This window comes from Equus caballus, chromosome 29 (assembly GCF_041296265.1).
Source record: "Equus caballus isolate H_3958 breed thoroughbred chromosome 29, TB-T2T, whole genome shotgun sequence".
NCBI classification, from domain to species: domain Eukaryota; kingdom Metazoa; phylum Chordata; class Mammalia; order Perissodactyla; family Equidae; genus Equus; species Equus caballus.
The window spans coordinates 21,275,309-21,294,296 of NC_091712.1; the positions used below are offsets into that span (position 1 = coordinate 21,275,309).

Here is an 18,988-nt window from a genome sequence, read left to right on the forward strand (position 1 = left end):
ACTTTTAGGTCTTTACCCCCCAAAAAACCCAAAAACATTAACTTGAAAAGATATATGCATCCCCATGTTCGTTGCAGCATTATTTACAATAGCCAAGATATGGAAACAACCTAAGCATCAATCGATGGATGAATGGATAAAGAAAATCTGGTATACACACACAATGGAATATTGTCCAGCCATAAAAAAGTATGAAACCTTGCCATGTGCAACAACATGGATGGACCTCAAGAACATTATGCTAAGTGAAATATGTCAGACAGAGAAACACTAATACCATATGTTCTCTCTTATACGTGAAATCTCAAAAAACAATAACAAAAAAGCTCATAGATACAGCAAACAGATTAGTGGTTGCCAGAGGCGGGGGCAGGGGAGAGTGGGAGAAATAAGGGGGTCAAAAGGTAAAAAATAAATAAAATTTTAAAAAATAAATAAAACACTTCAACTTGTGCATTAAAGTTTAGTCACCTCTTAAAAAAAAAGGTGCCACACAGTAGGTGCTAAAAAATAAATATGCTATATAAGATGATTATTTTGGCATCGAGCACTGGATGAGACACTGTGTTAACTAGTTTCTACTCACCTATTATTCCCTACAGTACTTTGAAGTAGTTTATTATTATTATTATTATTTTATTACAGATGAGAAGACTAAGAAGGCTCTGAGAGGTTTAGTGACTTGCCATGGTCACACAACTAATAATCAGTGGAGTCAGGATGCAAAATCAGGGATGCCTGATTCTCAAATTCGTAATCTCAACCAGTCTTCTAAACCGACTCAATAAAATGAATTGGGAGTAGAAAAAAACAAAAACAAACAAAAAGTAGTATATCCTTTCTAAAGGGCAATATGGTAACACCTATCAAAATTACAAATGTATTTCCCCTTTGACCCAGGAGTCTCACTCACAAGAATTCATCCTACAGAAATTCATGTAAACATAAAAAATGACACACTATTAAAATCAATAAAAATAAAATTATAGTAACTAGTAGCAAGCACTGAACACATTAAATGCCAGGCATGTGCTGAGCAATGCAAGTGGGGGGGAAAAAAAACTTGATCTACATTTACCAGTCTATCATAAAAGAAAGAAATGAACAGCGAGATGAAGAGAGAGGTAGGGCAAGGTCCAGAAGGGTCCCAAGCACAGGAGCTCATATTCCCCCTGGATGTGGAGTGTACCATCCTCCTGCACTGTGAATGTCGGCACTGAATCTCACTGTTTAAGAGTTTTTACAGAGCTCCATCTCCAGGCAGCTCCCCAGCCCACGAGGCTGGGGGGGTCGGGGCTGAGAATTCCCACGTTCTAACCACCAGATCTTTCTGGTGACCAGCTCAATCCTGAGACCCTACTTAAGTCACCCCATTCACATAAATTTAGGCGTGATCCAAAGGGATGCCTTGTAAATAACAAGACTCTCATCACTCAGGAAATTCCAAGGGTTTTAGAAGCTCTGTGCCAAGAACTGGAAACACAGACCAAATACTTATTTTTTATTATACCTCACTCTCCCACTCAAATATCAGTTCCATGTGGCAAGGGATTTTTTTCTTTCTTTATTTTATTTTTCTCTATTTTATTTTATATTACTTATATAATTAATACAAAATGTTTTTACATAATGCTTACGTAATTTACATATTTTGTATTATTTTATTTTTTCTCCTTTTCTCTATTTTATTCAATACTGTATCCCAGTGCAACAACAATGCACACAGTAGATACTAAATAAACATCTGTTCAGTAAATGAACAAATTAATGGCTTCCTCCTATATGCTGGATTTTGTACTATGTGCCTTACTTATATTATCTCATTTAATACTCATAACAGTTATAAAAATGAGTTACTATAATCCTCCTATTTAACTGATGAGGACAACAAAGATTTAGATAGGTTTAGTGGCATGTTCAAAGTCACACAGCTAGTAAGAATAGGAGCAAGGATTCCAACCCAGATAACTTAAGATTCCAGTTGAAGACTTTTCATCCTATAGTTATTGATATAGAAGTAAATTCATGATATGTTGTTAAATGAAAACAAGCAGTCTATAAAATTATCTATAACATCTTTTTTTAAAGTATGCATACACATATTTGTGTAGAGATAAAATGTATGAAAGAATTTATTCTAAAATGTGATCTCTCTAGGTAATGAGATTATAGGTAACTTAATTTTCTTATTTATATTTTTCTTTTCAGCATTTTTGGCAATGAGTATGTATTACTTTTAGAGCCAGAAACAATAAGCTCTTTTAAAACTATAGGAGTGAAATTTTTTTTATTGAGATCCAACTAATATAACATATAAGTTTCAGGTGTACAACATAATGATTGGATATTTGCTTATTGGGAAATGATCACAATCAGTCTACTTAACATCCATCACCACAGTTACATAATTTCTTTTTCCTGTGATGAGAATTTTTAGATCTACTCTCTTGGCAAATTTCAAATATACAATACAGTCAAGCACCGCATAATGTTTTAGTCAACAATGGACTCCATCTAGGAAGGTGGTTCTATAAGATTAGCACCATATAGCCTAGGTGTGCAGTGGACTATACCATCTAGGTTGTGTAAATAACACTCTGTGATGTTCACAGAACGACCAAATTGCCTAACAATGCATTTCTCAGAAGTGTCCCCGTCGTTAAGCAATGAGTGACGGTTACTAATTATAGTCACCATGCTGTACATTACATCCCCATGACCTATTTATTTTTTTAATTTTTATTTATTTCTTTTTTTTAAGATTTTATTTTTTCCTTTTTCTCCCCAAAGCCCCCTGGTACATAGTTGTATATTCTTCGTCGTGGGTCCTTCTAGTTGTGGTATGTGGGACGCTGCCTCAGGGTGGTTTGATGAGCAGTGCCACGTCTGCGCCCAGGATTCGAACCAAGGAAACACTGGGCCACCTGCAGCGGAGCGCGCGAACTTAACCACTCAGCCACGGGGCCAGCCCCCCCATGACCTATTTATTTTATAACTACAAGTTTGTACCTTTTGACCCTCTTCACCTATTTCACCAACCCCTCACCGTAACCTCTGGCAATCACCAATCTGTTCCCTGTATCTATGAGCTCAGTTTTTAAATTTAATATGTTGTCCTGGGGGTTGAGGGGCAGCCAATGGTGTAGCGGCTATGTTCGCCGGTTCGATCCCGGGCTGGGACCTACAAACTGCTCAACAAGCCATGCTGTGGTGGCGTCCTCCATACAAAATAAAAGGAAGACTGGCACAGATGTTAGCTCAGGGCCAATCTTCCTCACCAAAAAAAAATAAATTGTCCTAGGATAGGCGACATATCAGATATTAAACTGATAAGAACAGATACTATCCTTGATCTTAAGCTGAAAGGCGGAGAAGTAATTCAAATTTATTTTAAGATACATATTTTCTGTCTATTCCTTTGAAAAGTTTTATTTTAATCAGTTATCTCTTCTCATTCAAAAAAGTATTTAAATGCTAAAAGATAGTTTAATCTCCTCTCAATGAAAATATTCAACTTTTGTCTTTCCTAATTTTACAATTTAAACACCTGTATTCAATCAATTAAGCAACCAGGAATAACAAATGTGTTTACCATGTTTCACAGCATAAAACGCATAAGGATCCTATATGAGCCCAGTTAAGACTGCCCGTACTACACGAAACCCCTTCACCATCTCTACCAAAATCATCTACCACTAACTCTCCACACAGTTGATAATACAGTCTCCTAAAATGAGGTTTTCTTGATGTGAACTTCCAGAAGTTCAGTTTCAAAAGGTTTAATACTGTACTCAACAGGCCAAGTCAGACTTCTTTTCAAACACTTGCTAGGACTCCTCCAGACACTCATTTTGGTAACACCTTCATGCAACCAGCTGGTCAAACCAGAAACATCTCTTTCCATCATCCTTCATATCCAATCTCTTATGAAATTCCAAATCTTTCTTCAAAATAAATCTCGTCCTCTTCTTTCCATAACCATTGCGACCACTTTAGCGGTGCATTACCCCTCTCCTGAACGTGCAATAGCAACCTTAACTGAAAACACTTCCACTCTTACTTACCCTTCCACATTCTCTACACAGCAAGAAGCCAGAGTGATCTTTAAAAAATGTAAATCTGGTCATGTTACTCCATGCTTAAAAGGAATTCAGCGGTTCCCAACATACTTAAAATTAAGACCAAAATCCCTTACGATAACTCCCTGTAAGATCTGCGTCAAGGTTTCTCCCCAACCTCATTTCTGTCATTGCGCCCTGTAATCACTACCCTCTCGCCACACTGGCCTTATTTTTGTTCCTCCAATCGGCTAAACTCTTCCCTATGCTGGAACTCCAGATATCCCTCCGTCTGCCTAGGATACTTGTTCACTTCCCTTCACTCCTCACTTGGCTCTTACTCATCTTTGTCTTCATGTCACCGTTAAGATTTCACCAAATCACCAAAGATTTGCTTTATTCACCTGGCATATTACTGATGTCCAATAAATGACTAACCTTTTTATTTTCTACTATCTAGCCAGTACTAGAAGGGGAAAAAAACCAAGTGAGAGGGGATTACACAAAGGAACATAATTATATGTTTAAACTACAAAACTGTGTCAAAACACTTTTAAGTCTGAATGTTTTCAAAAACCTTTTACATGCAAAACTGAGAACTCTCCCTCCAAAAAACTATCAAAAGGTTACCGTGAAAAAAGATTTTTTGTCACAGCGATTACTCCTGAAACATAATTAAAAACCCTTGGAAACATTTTTCTCCGCCCTCTTTTTGCTTTATAAACAGATGGGGAGGAAGCCGACTCAAAATTTTAACTACAAGTACTCAATAACTTGAAATATATATATGTATCAGTCACTTATGGTCAATAAAAAGAAAGGATTCGTGGTAGATTATTGAAATTATTATAGCAAGTTTGGGTTAAATGCCCTTTAAAGGCAAAGAGATTAGGGGATCGGCGTTATGAATACTAAAGTCTTTGAAGAGGCAAAAAGGAGGAAAGGGAACATTACCCGCTGCCTTTACATCTACAGCAACGATCTCCCCCCGCCCACCCCAGAATGTCCGGCGTTGAACAATGCCTGGTGGACTCTCTAGCAAAAAATTCCACGCAATCAACTCGAAAAGCCAAGGTCTCCATCACGCTCACATCATGCCTCTGCTTCATCGTCGGCGCTTTAATAAGTCTCAGCCCCGACCCTCAGCGTTGCCCCTGATCCACTAAACCTGCGGACGCACGTCGGGTTAACCGCTTCCACCCAACGCAAACGGCAAACAGCCGCGGGCCGCGGGGGAGAAAAATGGACTGGACGGCGGACTCACCTGGGGCTGCACCGTGCTCGACAGGGAAAACATCTCCTCCGGGCCCTCAGCCACCTCACCCGCCTGCCGAAACTGCCCCACTGTCCACGGCCCGGCGGGGAGGCGCTGAGCCCTTTCTTCCTTTTCTTTCTCTTCCTCCCCTTACCCCCTACTCTTGCTAGAAACGGAAAATGGCCTCCCTTTCCTACAGCTGCTGCGACAGACAACCTGCCCCGGAAGACAAGCCTCTAAAGCAACAGTACTTCCGGGGCAGGTGAGTGCCACCTTCCGGGGACAGACGTCAGGGCTCCGCCCTTTTAGGGCCACTGCCCGCCCCCCACCCCCCCGAAGTAGTTGATGTTCACGTGGAATAATACACGCCCTGGCTCCCCAAAGCTCTCTGGCTGTAGGTTTCCTTTTCTTAAGGGGGACCGGCGTCCCCACTGTGAAACCTGACTTTCTACAGCTTCCTTGTCAAATCGTCCAACGCATTCGCTTCCGACTGGGCCTCGAGTTGTAAGGCCTTTCGCTATGGTTTAGTGCCATCGCCCCCACAATCAACCAGAAAATTCTTCCTGTTGGTTCTAATCTGTTTCAGTCAGGTACGTTACATCGTGTTAAAATGTCAGATTACAGGGCCAGCCAGCGCTTCCTGCTCATCCAGATTCTCCACATTCTGTGGCTTCACTGGCCATCGCTTTCCTGAACAGACCAAACTGGTTTACATTCCTCCCGGGGGTGAGAGGTCGCGAAGGAGTAATTTAAAAACAAAAAATAGTGGAAGCAGGGTGCCAGCAGCCACGATAGGAGGTCGGGAGAAAACTCAAATCCCGCCATGCAGATTCAAGTCCCCGTCGTTCCTTTTTCCGTCAGGCAGGAACTGTTTGCACCTCCCCGGTCGTGACAAACGAAGCAAGCGGGCCGCGGGCACTGCCCCCGAAGAGCCTGTGGCTGGCTAGACGATTGCCCAGCGCCCCGCCTCCACGCCCCATGCTTCTTTCCGCGTCAACTACAGGGGGTAGCGGGGCGGGGCTGCGCGGGGCTCCGCGCGGCGACGGCGTGACGTCACGGCCGGCGTGCGGCGTGGGCGGAGCCTAACTTTGAACCCGGTTGGCGGGACTGGTGGCTTGGAAAGGGACCTTGGCGCCGGCCGCGGGTTCGGTCCGGGCTGGCCTGCGATGGAGGCCGCTGCGGGCAGCGAGGAGGATGGTGGAGCAGGCGCGGCGACGGTGGAGTGCGTGTATAGGATCCCGCTGCCGAGACCTCCCTCCATTGAGGAATTCACGATAGTGAAGCCCATTAGCCGGGGCGCCTTCGGGAAGGTGTATCTGGGGCAGAAAGGCGACAAGTTGTATGCGGTGAAGGTAAGAGGTCAAGGAGTAAAGAAAGGCAAAGAGCCCGGCCCTTCAGCCCCCCTTCCTGCCCGCTGAATTGGGCAGGCCGCTGGAGCACCTAGGCGGTGGCCCGGCTTACTAAGGCCCCAGAGCCCCGCGAGCTGACTTCCCCTTGGGGTGACATCAGCCGGGCTCTCCGGAGTCCCGCCGCTGCCCCGCCCTTCTGCTCGCACCGCGAGTGCTTGAGAGACACCAGAACTTCTGAATCCTTTCTACTGACTTGGCCTTTACCACGATTAAGTTTGAAACTTTAAATTTGAAATAGCTATTTCCAAATTATATTTTAATTCTGTCAGTTTGATAATAGATTAGTTTCCTCTTTTATTGGGATAGAATGGACAATAACATGAGTTTCAGGTGTACAACATAATGATCACAGTAAGTCCAGTCAACATCCATCAGGACACAGTTACAAATATTTTTTGTTGTGGTGAGAACTTTTAAGATCTACTCTCTTAGCAACTTCCAAATATACAATGTGGTATTATTAACTGTAGTCACCACGCAATGATATAGATTAATTCCGGACCTACTATATAACCGAAAGATCTCATTAAACAAACCCCATTTTTTTCTCTTCAAACCTTTCATTATAAATCTAGAATGTACTTTTATTTAAAGACTAAGCTGAAAGATGTCCTAAATCACTCCTTTAGCCCTGGAGCAGTATATATCATTCCACAAGCATTCAAGAGCTTCCAATGTATTTGAAGCTGTTCTGGCCTCTCTTGCTTCTCATCCACTCGCATAGTTTCAGGTGACTCACATTCCAGCCCTGAGCGAACTTGATGAAGAAAAGAAACCAGTCTGAGTGCCGATGCAGTTTCACTTTCCTGAGGGACATTACTATGTGAATCTCTAGCAGGCACCTCAAAGTTGTACTTACCTAACTTTAAACGGTCCTTTCCACCTAACTGCCTAAACTCCGAACCTCCCGTGTTCCCTCTCTACATTTAATGACACCACCTTTGTCCTGGCCATTCAGGCTAGACACTTGAGTCATTTTAACTTTCCTCTGCTTCCTGTGTATATCCTCTCAACTAATCCTGTCAATTCTGTCTCATATTCATTCTTATTACCTCCTCCATTCTATTCCAAAATCTGCCCAAGTATGGGACTTTGTTTTTTCTCCCTTCCTTTCTCCCTTCCTTCCTTCCTTTCTTCTGTCCTTCCTTGCCTCCTTCCCTCCTTCCCCCTTCCCTCCCTCCCTCCCTTCCTTCTTTCTTTTACAGTTCAGTTTTTAGTAAATTAAAGATTGAGTGACCATCACCACAAGCCAGCCTTTCCATCACCGTGAGAAGACCTCTCCTGCCCATCTGCAGTGCCTCCTCCCTTAACACCTCTAGCCCCGAGTAACCACCAATCTACTTTTTATCTCTAGGTTTTCCTTTTCTGGACATTGCATATAGATAGAATCATGCAATATGTGGTCTTTTGCATCTGGCTTTTTTCACTTGACATGATGTTTTTGACATTCATTATGCCTTCATTTCCATACCTAGTCTATTGGAATAGGCCCCTAAATGGAATCGCTACATATTTTTCCATCCATTCCTTAGACTGTGATATGCAAGCTAAAGTCCAAACTCCTTGGAAAAGCAGTCATTCTCCAAGGTCTGGTTCTAAACTTCCACTCTCTCTTCCACATGTCCTATGTTCTAGCCACTCCAGACAATTGGCTAATCCAATGCCACGTATTGTCTTGCTTCTGAGCTTATGTTTATGCTGGTTCCTCCTTAAGTGCTTTTCTTCTGCCCTTCTCTGCTCTTCTCCACCTATGCTGTTTATGTATTAAGGTTCATCTTAGCTCGCCTTCACACCTTCCCTGACCTTTCAGACCTACCCCACTGAAATTAATTCTGCCTTGCTTCATATGTTCCCAAGATTTTTTGCTTTTCCTTCTACTTTACTTACTAATGTCATTATCAGTTGTTGAAATGAAAACACCAATTCATTTTTTCGATAAATATTTGTTGAGCATCCCCTTTGTGTGTAGGATCTCGAGTACACTGGTGAACAAAACAAACATGGCCTCATAAAGCTTTCAGTCTGGTGGAATACGGGTGACATCAGGCTCCAGACTGGCTTTGTCAATTTCCCTCGGTTTTCTTATGGAAAGGATGTAAGGCTAGAATTTACAGTGCATTAACGATTCTATTAAATACTCTAATGAATCTTTGGAAAAAATATGACTTTTTTTTTCTTATGTAATCATCCTGAGAGTTGATCTCAGTGTTACTGGCTATTCGGTTTAGTGCTCCAGTTTTGCTGTAGATTGTAGTTCTGCTTCCATACCAATTACCTTGAACCTTGAAAAGAGTAATTAGTTATTATTTTCTATAGGACAGCATTTGACACTGTTAAGTTTCAGTAGTTCTAACCATTCTTAAGATTTTTTTTTCTCGGCAAACAAACTTCCTACAGCCTTCTCTTTCTGAATCTATTCCCATGCATCAAAGAATCAGAAGTGAAAAAAATTTACCAGCTGCTATTTCCCTGGGCTGACGTTGCTGATGATCTGGGGGCTGATTAGGAACATTCCTATCTTTTGTCTTGGTTATAAGGACAGCAGAACAGAATTTTTTTTATACGAATATGTAGGGCAGTCAGGGAGCATTTGTTTACTTCTTTTTCCTTCTCAAAAGAGATGTGATACTTTTGCTGCTTGATACCAAGGTAAGTAGTTCTATGTTGAAGAAAGTTTGTTTTTGTCTTCACCATATTAGCTGTTTTTCTGGCAGTTTCCTGATGGCAATGTGAAATCCAAATGACCTTTATGTTTCCTCTCTCTGGTTGTCTTCATGATGGCAACTTTGAAACCTGAGAACCTTTAGTAATAAAAAATGAAATGAATGTGTCATGTTGTCACGTTCTGTGTTTCTACTACAGGTTGTCAAGAAAGCAGACATGATCAACAAAAATATGACTCATCAGGTGCAGGCGGAGAGGGATGCCCTGGCACTAAGCAAAAGTCCTTTCATTGTCCATTTGTACTATTCACTGCAGTCAGCAAACAATGTCTACTTGGTGAGTAAATAATTTCACATGTTTTTCTTCATTCAGCCATCGCTGAACCCAGTGGCTTAAGAATACAGTCTCTGGGTTCAGAGTACCTGGGTTTGAATTCCAGCTCTTGCACTTACTTGCTGTATGACCTTGGCCAAATTATCTTGCCTGTTTTATTAGTCAGGGTTCTCCAGAGAAAAATAACTAATAGGGTGTGTGTGTGTAGAGGGAGGGGGATTTATTTTAAGGAGTTGCCCTATATGATTGTAGGGGCTGGCAAGTCTGGACTTTGCAGGGTAGGCCAGCTGGCTGTCGACCCAGGAAAGAGTTGATGTTGTAGCTCAAGTCCAAAGGCAGAGTAAAGGCAGAAATCCCTCTTCTTGGTGGGGGAGGTGGTGGGGGCACAGAGGGCAACACCTCAATCTTTTTTCTTTTAAGGCCTTCAACTGATTGGATAAGACCCACCTACATTATGGAGGATAATCAGCTTTTAGCCAAAGTCTACTAATTTAAATGTTAATCTCATCTGAAAAATAGCTTCATGCAACATTTAGATTGATGTTTCACCAAATATCTAGGTACCATTGCTTAGCCATGTTGAGACAAAATTAACCATCACACCTCAGTTTCTTCATCTGCAAAATGGAGATAATATTACCTATCTCAAAGGTTGTTACAAAATTTCAGTAGGTTAATATAAAGCATGTACAACAGTGTCTGGCACATAGTGCTAAAAATATTTGGTAAGTAAAGGACATATGATAGAAATATTATGTAAAGTTTGGTGTATAATAAGGAAAGATATTAGAAAGTGGTGGATTTGGGGTGTGTGTACTTTGAGAGTTGCTTGATTTTCATTTAAAGCAGCAGCTTACACTCTTAATTCTAAGCAGCAATTTGAGGGGGCCAGGAATAGGTGAGGATATTTTACCTGTAAATTCTAGAGAGTCTTCTGATTTCAGAGATGGTCTGTGGGTTAAATGTTTGTAACTCCAATAGCTTCTGTTTAGTATGTACAAAGGCTTTTCTGTGAATGAATCGGTCTTTAGGATGTTGATTTTAGATGTGAGATTTGTATGTTTATCAGCAGGAGCCTCACTCCTTTCATAATTTGACTACCTTCAGGAGTAGTCATATCCTCGATATGCTAAAGCTATCTTGCAACTCTGGAACATAACTGTGCCACACTTCAACTTTTTGCTACACCAAAAGCTTGAAACTGAATAGACTTCTAATATGGAAGAATATGATATCCAGCTTCAAGCTAAAGACCTAAAAATTCAGGATAGTTTATAAAAATAGAGTCTAGTCTAAGACTCTTTTGGCACCTGATGGTGAAATCCATTTCTAGTCTTTCAGTAAATCTGTGAGTATTCTTAGACTGATGTTAAAAGTGGTTGCAAAGGTTTAATGGGAAGGCCAGAAAACTTTGGAGAGTAAAAAGTTTCTTTAGGACAATGGTGACTACCTTTTTTGCATTAGGACTAATTTAGGATAAATACCAGTTTCTTACAAACCACAGTTGTTTAAAGGAATGCATGAAATGTGATCATATTGTAAATATTCTTCTATCTATTTTTTCCCACTTAGTGGTGACTTCATCCTTTTTAACGACTGCAGAGAATTACATAGATTTATTTGTGAATTTTATAATTTCTCTAACATGAACTCTTTTGATGAGTTGGTTTGGGGTGTTTTTAACTGCTTAGTTTTGTTACTGTTCTAAACTACACTCCAATGAAGACCTTACCATGAATTGCAGTACCTTGTTGTAATGACCTTCTCTGTGGGAGATAAGACCTGGTAATGCTAGGGGGAAAGATGTTGGAGTAAAGATAGAAATTTGTATCAGAGCGGATTTAAAGACAGCCCCTCAGGAGACCCCTAGGTTCTGAGCAAGCACAAGATAGGGTTCTACTTTTTAGGATGATTCGCTGTCTGAGTGAGTCAAAAAAATATATATAGTATCAGTAAGAAGATAAAAACCAAATACTATAAGAATAACTGACTTTCCATCTCTTAAGCCAGTGATTGGCAAACTGGCCCATGAGCCACATCTGGCCCACTGTTTCTGTACAGCCTGTGAGCTCAGAATAATTTTTGCAGTTTGAAAACATTGGACAAACCAAAAGAAGAATAATATTTTGCGATACATGAAAATTGTATGAAATTTGAATTTCAGTGAATAAATAAAGTTCTAGTGGAACACAGCCACATCCTTTTGTTTATATATTATCTATGGCTGCTCTTGAGCTACAACAGAAGAGTGAAGTCATTGCAACACAGATCATATGGCTCACGAAGCCTAGAATGTTTACTATCTGGCTCTTTACTGAAAAAGAAGGAAACATTCTTTTATCTCATTTCCAAAGAAGTGGGGGGACTGTTTAATCCTTCACTTCTTCCTGGCATCTCTAATGCCTTTACCACATACTGTTTCGTATGCAGGGTGTTGCCTTCCCCAATGCCATGACTGGCTCTGGCATCAACCCTGACTTAGCCTTGTGGCAGCGGGAGTTTCCCCAACCCTGGTCTAACAGTGGTGGTTGAAGGACTGAGTCAAAATGCTCAACTTGGTAGTTTTTTTCAGTGCTTCTGTCCCAGAATTAGTGGAATAAGTAAACAGCTATAGTATTTTTGATTTCCTCTTCCTGAAATTGGGTAGGGGATCATATCTTATCTTCCAACTTCATCACTGGTCTACATCCTTGACACTCAAAGTGTAGTCCACAGCTAGGTAGTGTCAGCATCATCTGCGAGCTTATTAGAAATGCAGGATCTCAGACCCCACACCAAATCTGCTGAACCGGAATCAGAATTTTCATGAGATCCCAGGCACGTTAAAGTGTTAGAAGCACTGCTTTAGACAAGACAAATATTTCCTAGAAATAGGAAGCTAGTTTGAGGCAGAGAGAGAAGGAATGACTGAACACAGCCACAATAACAACAAATAATTGGCTACTATGTGCCAGGTACCATGCTAGGTACAAGGAGCATAAAGATGAAAATGTTTATTATGGAAACATTCAAACATACACGAAAATGGAAAGATTAATGTAATGAACCCACATGTGTCTATCACCTAAGTTCAACAGTTACCAATATTTTGCCAAATTTGTTTCATCTATTTCCTACCCCCCCGTCAACCTTTCATGTAATGGTTTTGGCATCCTTTAATTCATTGCCTGGATTCTTTATTTTATTAAAGTTTGCAAAATGATGAGTTTTCAAATCCTATTATTCCTTTAGTTTTTATTAACTAGAATTCTTCTGTAAAGAACTTTCCCTTATCATGTAATTCATCACTCTGAAATACAGCTTGGATGAGGAGGGCAGAATAAATAATGCTTGATTCTTTTCCTTTCATCACCAGTTTTCAGAAGAGCAACCTCCAAATAAGTGTGTTTTTTTAGTGTCTTTATGAATCCATGGAATTTTATAGGTTTGATGTGTTTTAATCCACTGCAGTCATTATTTTCTGTGTTTAAATTGTCCCATCTTTAGTGAATGGGAGCCCCTTCAGTTCATATCTTTGTCTTTCTACTATCCTAGTGTTCTGATAGCTTTCTTGCTTTCTGGAATGACCAGATATTTAAGGCTCATTTTGTAAATGTACTAGGCCTGGGCAAGGAGGTGTAGCTTCTCATTTTATTGGGAAATAGTGTTTAGAGACCACAATCTAGGTGGTAGTGATTAGTAAAGTTCATTGCTTTTAGCAGTGAACTTTAGGTTCATTGGGTTGTCATTCCTTTTAGTGGACAGACTAGGAAGTACATATTTTTATAGAAAGTACGTGATTTATCATGAGTTCACGCTGATGATAGAATTTTTACTTAATATCTTTGAAAAATGTATAAAATATAAAAATATTTTGAAAAAAACATTTGTATTTTTTTTAATGCGGGTGATTGGCCCTGAGCTAACATCTGTTGCCAATCTTCCTCTTTTTGCTTGAGGAAGATTGTCACTGAGCTAACATCTGTACCAGTCTTCTATTTTTTGTGCGATGCCATGGCTTGACGAGCTGTGCTGGGTCCATGCCTGGCATCCAAACCTGTGAACCCCAGGCCGCTGAAGTAGAGCACACAAACTTAACCACTACGCCACCGGGCCAGCCCCCATTTGTATTCTTTTACCCTGAGAATCTGGGTTCCTAAAAACATTGACATAACTACTTATTTGCTTTAACTTACAGCATATGTATATCTAATATTTTCAAAATAACAAGACCAATATTGTTTTACTAACACTAAAATAACTGGATTCAATTTAGGATTTTTTTGCAGTTCTTTTTGTCCTTGGGATGTACTGTCAGGATTCTGTTTTTTGAAGTCACTTGAAATAATTCTCTGTGTGGTTATGAAACTTGATCTAGTGCTAGGTTTATTTGTTCCCCTTTAATATCAGAGATTTCTACATGAAAAAGGGAATTCATGCTAGTACCAGAAGAAAACTTATGTGAATATTTTTATAATCATAGAATGGTGCAGGTCTTACTAAGTAGAAAATAAAGCCTATGTTGACACAAAATACTATATACATAGTCACATGACAAGTTTGGGGAAATATTGTCCAGAAGACAGACAAAGGGCTAATTTTACTACTGTGTAAATAGATTTTACCAATCAGTAAGAAAGGATAAACACCCCAGTAGAAAAATGGGCAAAAAATAGAATAAGTTGTTCACAGAAGAAATATAAAAAACCAGAAACAGTGTAAAGATGCTAAATCTCCGTAAATGTAAGTAACGTAAGCATTTGAACAACTCCATTTTTTCTTCTTTAGTTTGGCAAAGATAAAAAAGATTGATAATCGTTGATGAGGATGTAAAGAAAATAAGTATTCTCATAAGCTCAAATACAGTATCTGTTTACTTATTTCCCTGCGCTGGATTATAAACTCTTTAAGTACAGTGACTACATTTTATTCATGCTTATTTTCCCAGTGCTAGCACAGTATGAAGCACAGATTTTCTGTTTAGTAAATATTTAATGATTGACCTCATCAACAAATATTAACTAATCTCTATGTACCAGGGAAACTACTGACCTAAACAGGAAAGAAATGACCTTGTTAAGTTCTTAGGCAGTATTTCACTAAACGGTATTAAGACTATAGAAAATTTTGAGAGTAACGACTAGCTTTGCAACCACATAGCAGTAATGGATTCAGGCAAGAATCATCTATAGTCACATGATGCTAAAGTCATTGCTTGAAAGTTTATGGGACAGGTCATTTACATAGTTCCTTTTTTGTTTGTTTGTTTTTGTTTTTTATTTTTATTTATTTATTTTTACATGTTATAACACATTTTTAATTAAAAATAGCTATATTGTCCAAAAAATAGTGAGAATAATGTCATATTTTATATTTTTGTAAATATCTTGAATGTTCTGACTTAAGAGAAGACAGATTTTTTTTTTTTTTTTGAGGAAGTTGAGCCCTGAGCTAACATCTGCTGCCAAACCTTTTTTTGCTGAGGAAGACTGGCCCTGAGCTAACATCCGTGCCCATCTACCTCTACTTTTGTTTTATTTAATTAATTTTTTAATTGAAGTAACATTGGGTTATAACATTATTTAGCTTTCAGATGTACATCGTAATATATTTCGAATTCTGTGTAGATTACATCATGTTCACCACCCAAAAACTAATTTTAGTCCATCCCCTCACATGTGAGCCTAATCACCCCTTTTGCCCTCCCCCCCTTTCCCCTATGGTAACCACCAATCCAATCTCCATTGCTATGTGTTTGTCGTTGTTTTTATCTTTTACTTATGAGTGAGATCATACGTATTTGACTTTCTCCCTCTGACTAATTTCACTCAGCATAATACCCTCTAGGACCATCCATGTCACAAATGGCCGGATTTCCTCATTTCTTATGGCTGAGTAGTATTACATTGTGTATAAATACCACATCTTCTTTATCCATTCGTCCCTTGATGGGCAGCTAGGTTGCTTCCAAGTCTTGGCTATTGTGTATACTGCTGCAATGAACATAGGAGTGCGTGTATCTTTGTGCCTTTGTGTTTTCAAATTCTTTGGATAAATACCCAGCACTGGAATAGCTGGATCATATGGTAGATCTATTCTTAATTTTCTGAGGATACTCCATACTGCTTTCCATAGTGGCTGCACCAGTTTGCACTCCCACCAGCTGTGAACAAGGGTTCCCTTCTCTCCACATTCTCTCCAACACTTGCTGTTTCCTGTCTTTTAATTACAGCCATTCTGACCGGAGTGAGGTGATACCTCATTGTAGTTTTGATTTGCATTTCCCTGATAGCTAATGATGTTGAGCATTTTTTCATATGCCTGTTGGCCATCCGTATATCTTCTTTGGAGAAATCTCTGTTCAGATCTCTTTCCCATTTTTTAATTGGGTTGTTGGTTTTTTTTGTTGTTGTTCACATAGTTTCAAGGTATCTTCCCCCAGATTACTTATTAATTACAAATGGGAAAAAAAGCACTTCTTCAGTGAAGAAATCTGAAAGTCACCACCTTAACTAAGTGATCAGAGTTAGCATTACCAGTAATGGAACACACTGATGTTAGGTGTCTCATCTGGGGGAATCACTAAGAAGGACTCAACAGCACTTATGTAGTGTCCTGCCAAAAATTCATAACCTGAATTGAACCCTGAGGAAACAATCAGATGTCAAGACTGGGTCATGAAAGACTGCTCCCACTGCACCCCCCGCCCCCCCAAAAAAGGCAAAATACTATTCCAGGTTGAAGAAGACTTAAGAGACGTGACAGCTAAATGCCGTGCATGATCCATGCGTGGGGAATGAGTAGGGATGCTATCAGGGACAATATTGAGATTTTCAGAGAAATCGGAATGTGGACTGTACTTTAGATGGTAATGTGATATTTGCTTTAAAATCCTTGAGTTTTATTATGCTGTAGTTATGTAAGAATGTCCTTGTTAGGCGACACATGATGAAGAATTTAGTGATGATAGGTCATGATCTCTCCAACTTTATTCTCAAATTACTCAGCAAAAATTTGAAAGTTATACAATACCAGTTACCAATGTTGGCCTATTTTTTAAATTACACTGTGTAGTCTGAACAGAAATGCATGTGTATAAGATATTTATATTAATGATTTTAATAACTGTGTTATGTTATTATGTAACAATTATGCTAACGATTAACAAATATTATTTATTTTTTGTTCATATTTGTGGAGAGGAAAGCAAATGTGGCAAAATGCTAACAATCGGTGAATCTACTGAAGATTATATGGGAAATCATTCCATTATTCTTACACTGTTTCTGTAAGTCTGCATGTTTGTTCAGACTAAGCAGTTTAATTTAAACTTAAAAAACTATATGGCAACATGAGCAAACCAGGTATTAATGTGTACTGAATGATACCAAGAAAACGTGCCTGTTACAGAACCATGCTAAAAATGTTTAACTGTAATGCTCAAATAGTGTATTTTTAAAGTAATCGTATTAGTTTATTTTGCACCATTTGTATTTTTTGATAGGTAATGGAATATCTTATTGGTGGAGATGTCAAGTCTCTCCTACATATATATGGTTATTTTGATGAAGAGATGGCTGTGAAATATATTTCTGAAGTAGCATTGGCTCTAGACTATCTTCACAGACATAGAATCATCCACAGGTAAAGACTGACTTTTCTGAAAACTATTACTTAAAAATATAAATAATCAAATTATGTATTAAATATTTGAGTCTTAAATATTTCCGTAACCACTTGCCCACATATCCAGGTTATCCAAAATTTAGTAGTAGCTTGTGTGAGTTTAGAAATTCCATCAACTCTTCTTTTGTCTCCCTGTGTGTTTTGAATATGTTGCTTTGACCATGGGTATACCATTTTATTGTGAAGAATATTGAATTTTTTTCCTACTCTTTTACCATCATACAAAAGTGCTGAATTGTATAATCCCAGCTGATTTACAACATTTTGCTCTGTGCAAAGAAAGTCAGGTTAAGGGGATCTTCTCTATTAAAGTCTTAATCTTACCCTACTTGTAAAAGGGAAATATGATTTGACCTGGCTTGAGATTTATTTTATGTAATGAGGTTTATTTATTTTAATGGAATATCTAATAAATAATGTCAAAGATAATCTAGCATTAAACCAATTAACTTTCTTGTAAATTCTATATATAAAAGATGGTTTTCTCTTGAGAGTTGTTTTCTGCACTTCATAGCCACCAATGAGTGCCTTATTTTACAGAAAATAAATAGGATTTGATTCTTCTGTAACTTTCTGGTTTTTTCCCTGGTAATTCTAACATCAACACTAGCTCTTTTTTGGTTATCAGCTATTTGTCTTTGTATGTGCAGGGATTTGAAACCAGACAATATGCTTATTTCCAATGAAGGTCATATTAAACTAACAGATTTTGGCCTTTCCAAAGTTACTTTGAATAGAGGTAAGAAAAATAATGGGTAAGTGCCTTTTTAAATATCCAACAAATTTTAGAGACTACATTTCATTAACTTATACCGGTTTTTTTGTTAGTTTATAATGAAGAAAATTTGATGATCCTGTGTTCCAAAATAGACTAGAAAGGTATAATGGTATTTTCTTTCCATTAAAGATGAAAAATGGGAATAATTATTCTTAAATCCTCAAAGATCCTTGAAGATCTTTGGATCCTCAAAGAACTCACAATTTCCATTCTTCTGGCTTTTTTTCCCTACTGAAACTTGTTCTGACCAATTAAACTCAGTAAAATAACTAAAATAACTATAATTTGATAAACAATTAATACCTAAAGCACTTATTCAAATGTACGTGACCACCACCAAGACCTTGATAAATAAGGGGCAAAGAAAATGTACACATACTTCACACATACATATATATGGAAGTATGTTAATTTCACTGGTAGTAATGAAAGAAATGCTAATTTAAAAAATAATATATGAATCATTTTTACACTACTAAGCTAGCCACAAAAAGAGAGAGAACAAAGATCTAGTATTGATGAGACTGCAAAAAGCATGGTCAGTTTTTCTGGGGACTCTGTAAATTAGCACAGTGCTTTCCAAACAAAATCTACCGATGTATTTAACAAACAAAAGGTTTTAATTCTCTTTGACTTAGTGACTTGTGTCTTGGAATTTATTCTAAAGGAATAGTTCAAAAGAACAAAATATATGAATAAAATTATTTGTAGCAGCATTGTTTCTAATAGGGAGAAATTAGAAATTAGTTGTTTGTCATAGAAACATGGGTAAATGATAGCTTAGTGACTTGGTAGCATATTGTATTATCTATTAAAATGGTAGAGG

At 38.6% G+C, this 18,988-nt stretch overlaps 2 protein-coding genes and 1 pseudogene across 7 annotated transcripts in view; 1 reads left to right on the plus strand and 2 right to left on the minus strand.

Moving 5' to 3' along the window:
* YME1L1 (YME1 like 1 ATPase) overlaps positions 1–5,690 on the minus strand; it is a 44,915-nt gene extending 39,225 nt beyond the window's left edge. The window contains exon 1 of the mRNA XM_001495933.7: positions 5,323–5,690. Within this exon, the coding sequence (XP_001495983.2) occupies positions 5,323–5,355 (33 nt within the window). The 5' untranslated portion in view covers positions 5,356–5,690. The remainder of the gene's footprint in view (positions 1–5,322) is intronic.
* On the minus strand, positions 3,211–3,379 carry LOC111771273 (U2 spliceosomal RNA; annotated as a pseudogene).
* Positions 5,691–6,212: 522 nt separating the features above from the next.
* MASTL (microtubule associated serine/threonine kinase like) overlaps positions 6,213–18,988 on the plus strand; it is a 32,262-nt gene continuing 19,486 nt past the window's right edge. For all 6 annotated transcript variants that reach the window (XM_023632043.2, XM_001494482.6, XM_070254745.1 and 3 more), the window contains exons 1-4: positions 6,213–6,665; positions 9,585–9,722; positions 17,203–17,342; positions 18,035–18,123. In XM_023632043.2, the coding sequence (XP_023487811.2) occupies positions 6,480–6,665; positions 9,585–9,722; positions 17,203–17,342; positions 18,035–18,123 (553 nt within the window). In that variant the 5' untranslated portion in view covers positions 6,213–6,479. The remainder of the gene's footprint in view (positions 6,666–9,584; positions 9,723–17,202; positions 17,343–18,034; positions 18,124–18,988) is intronic.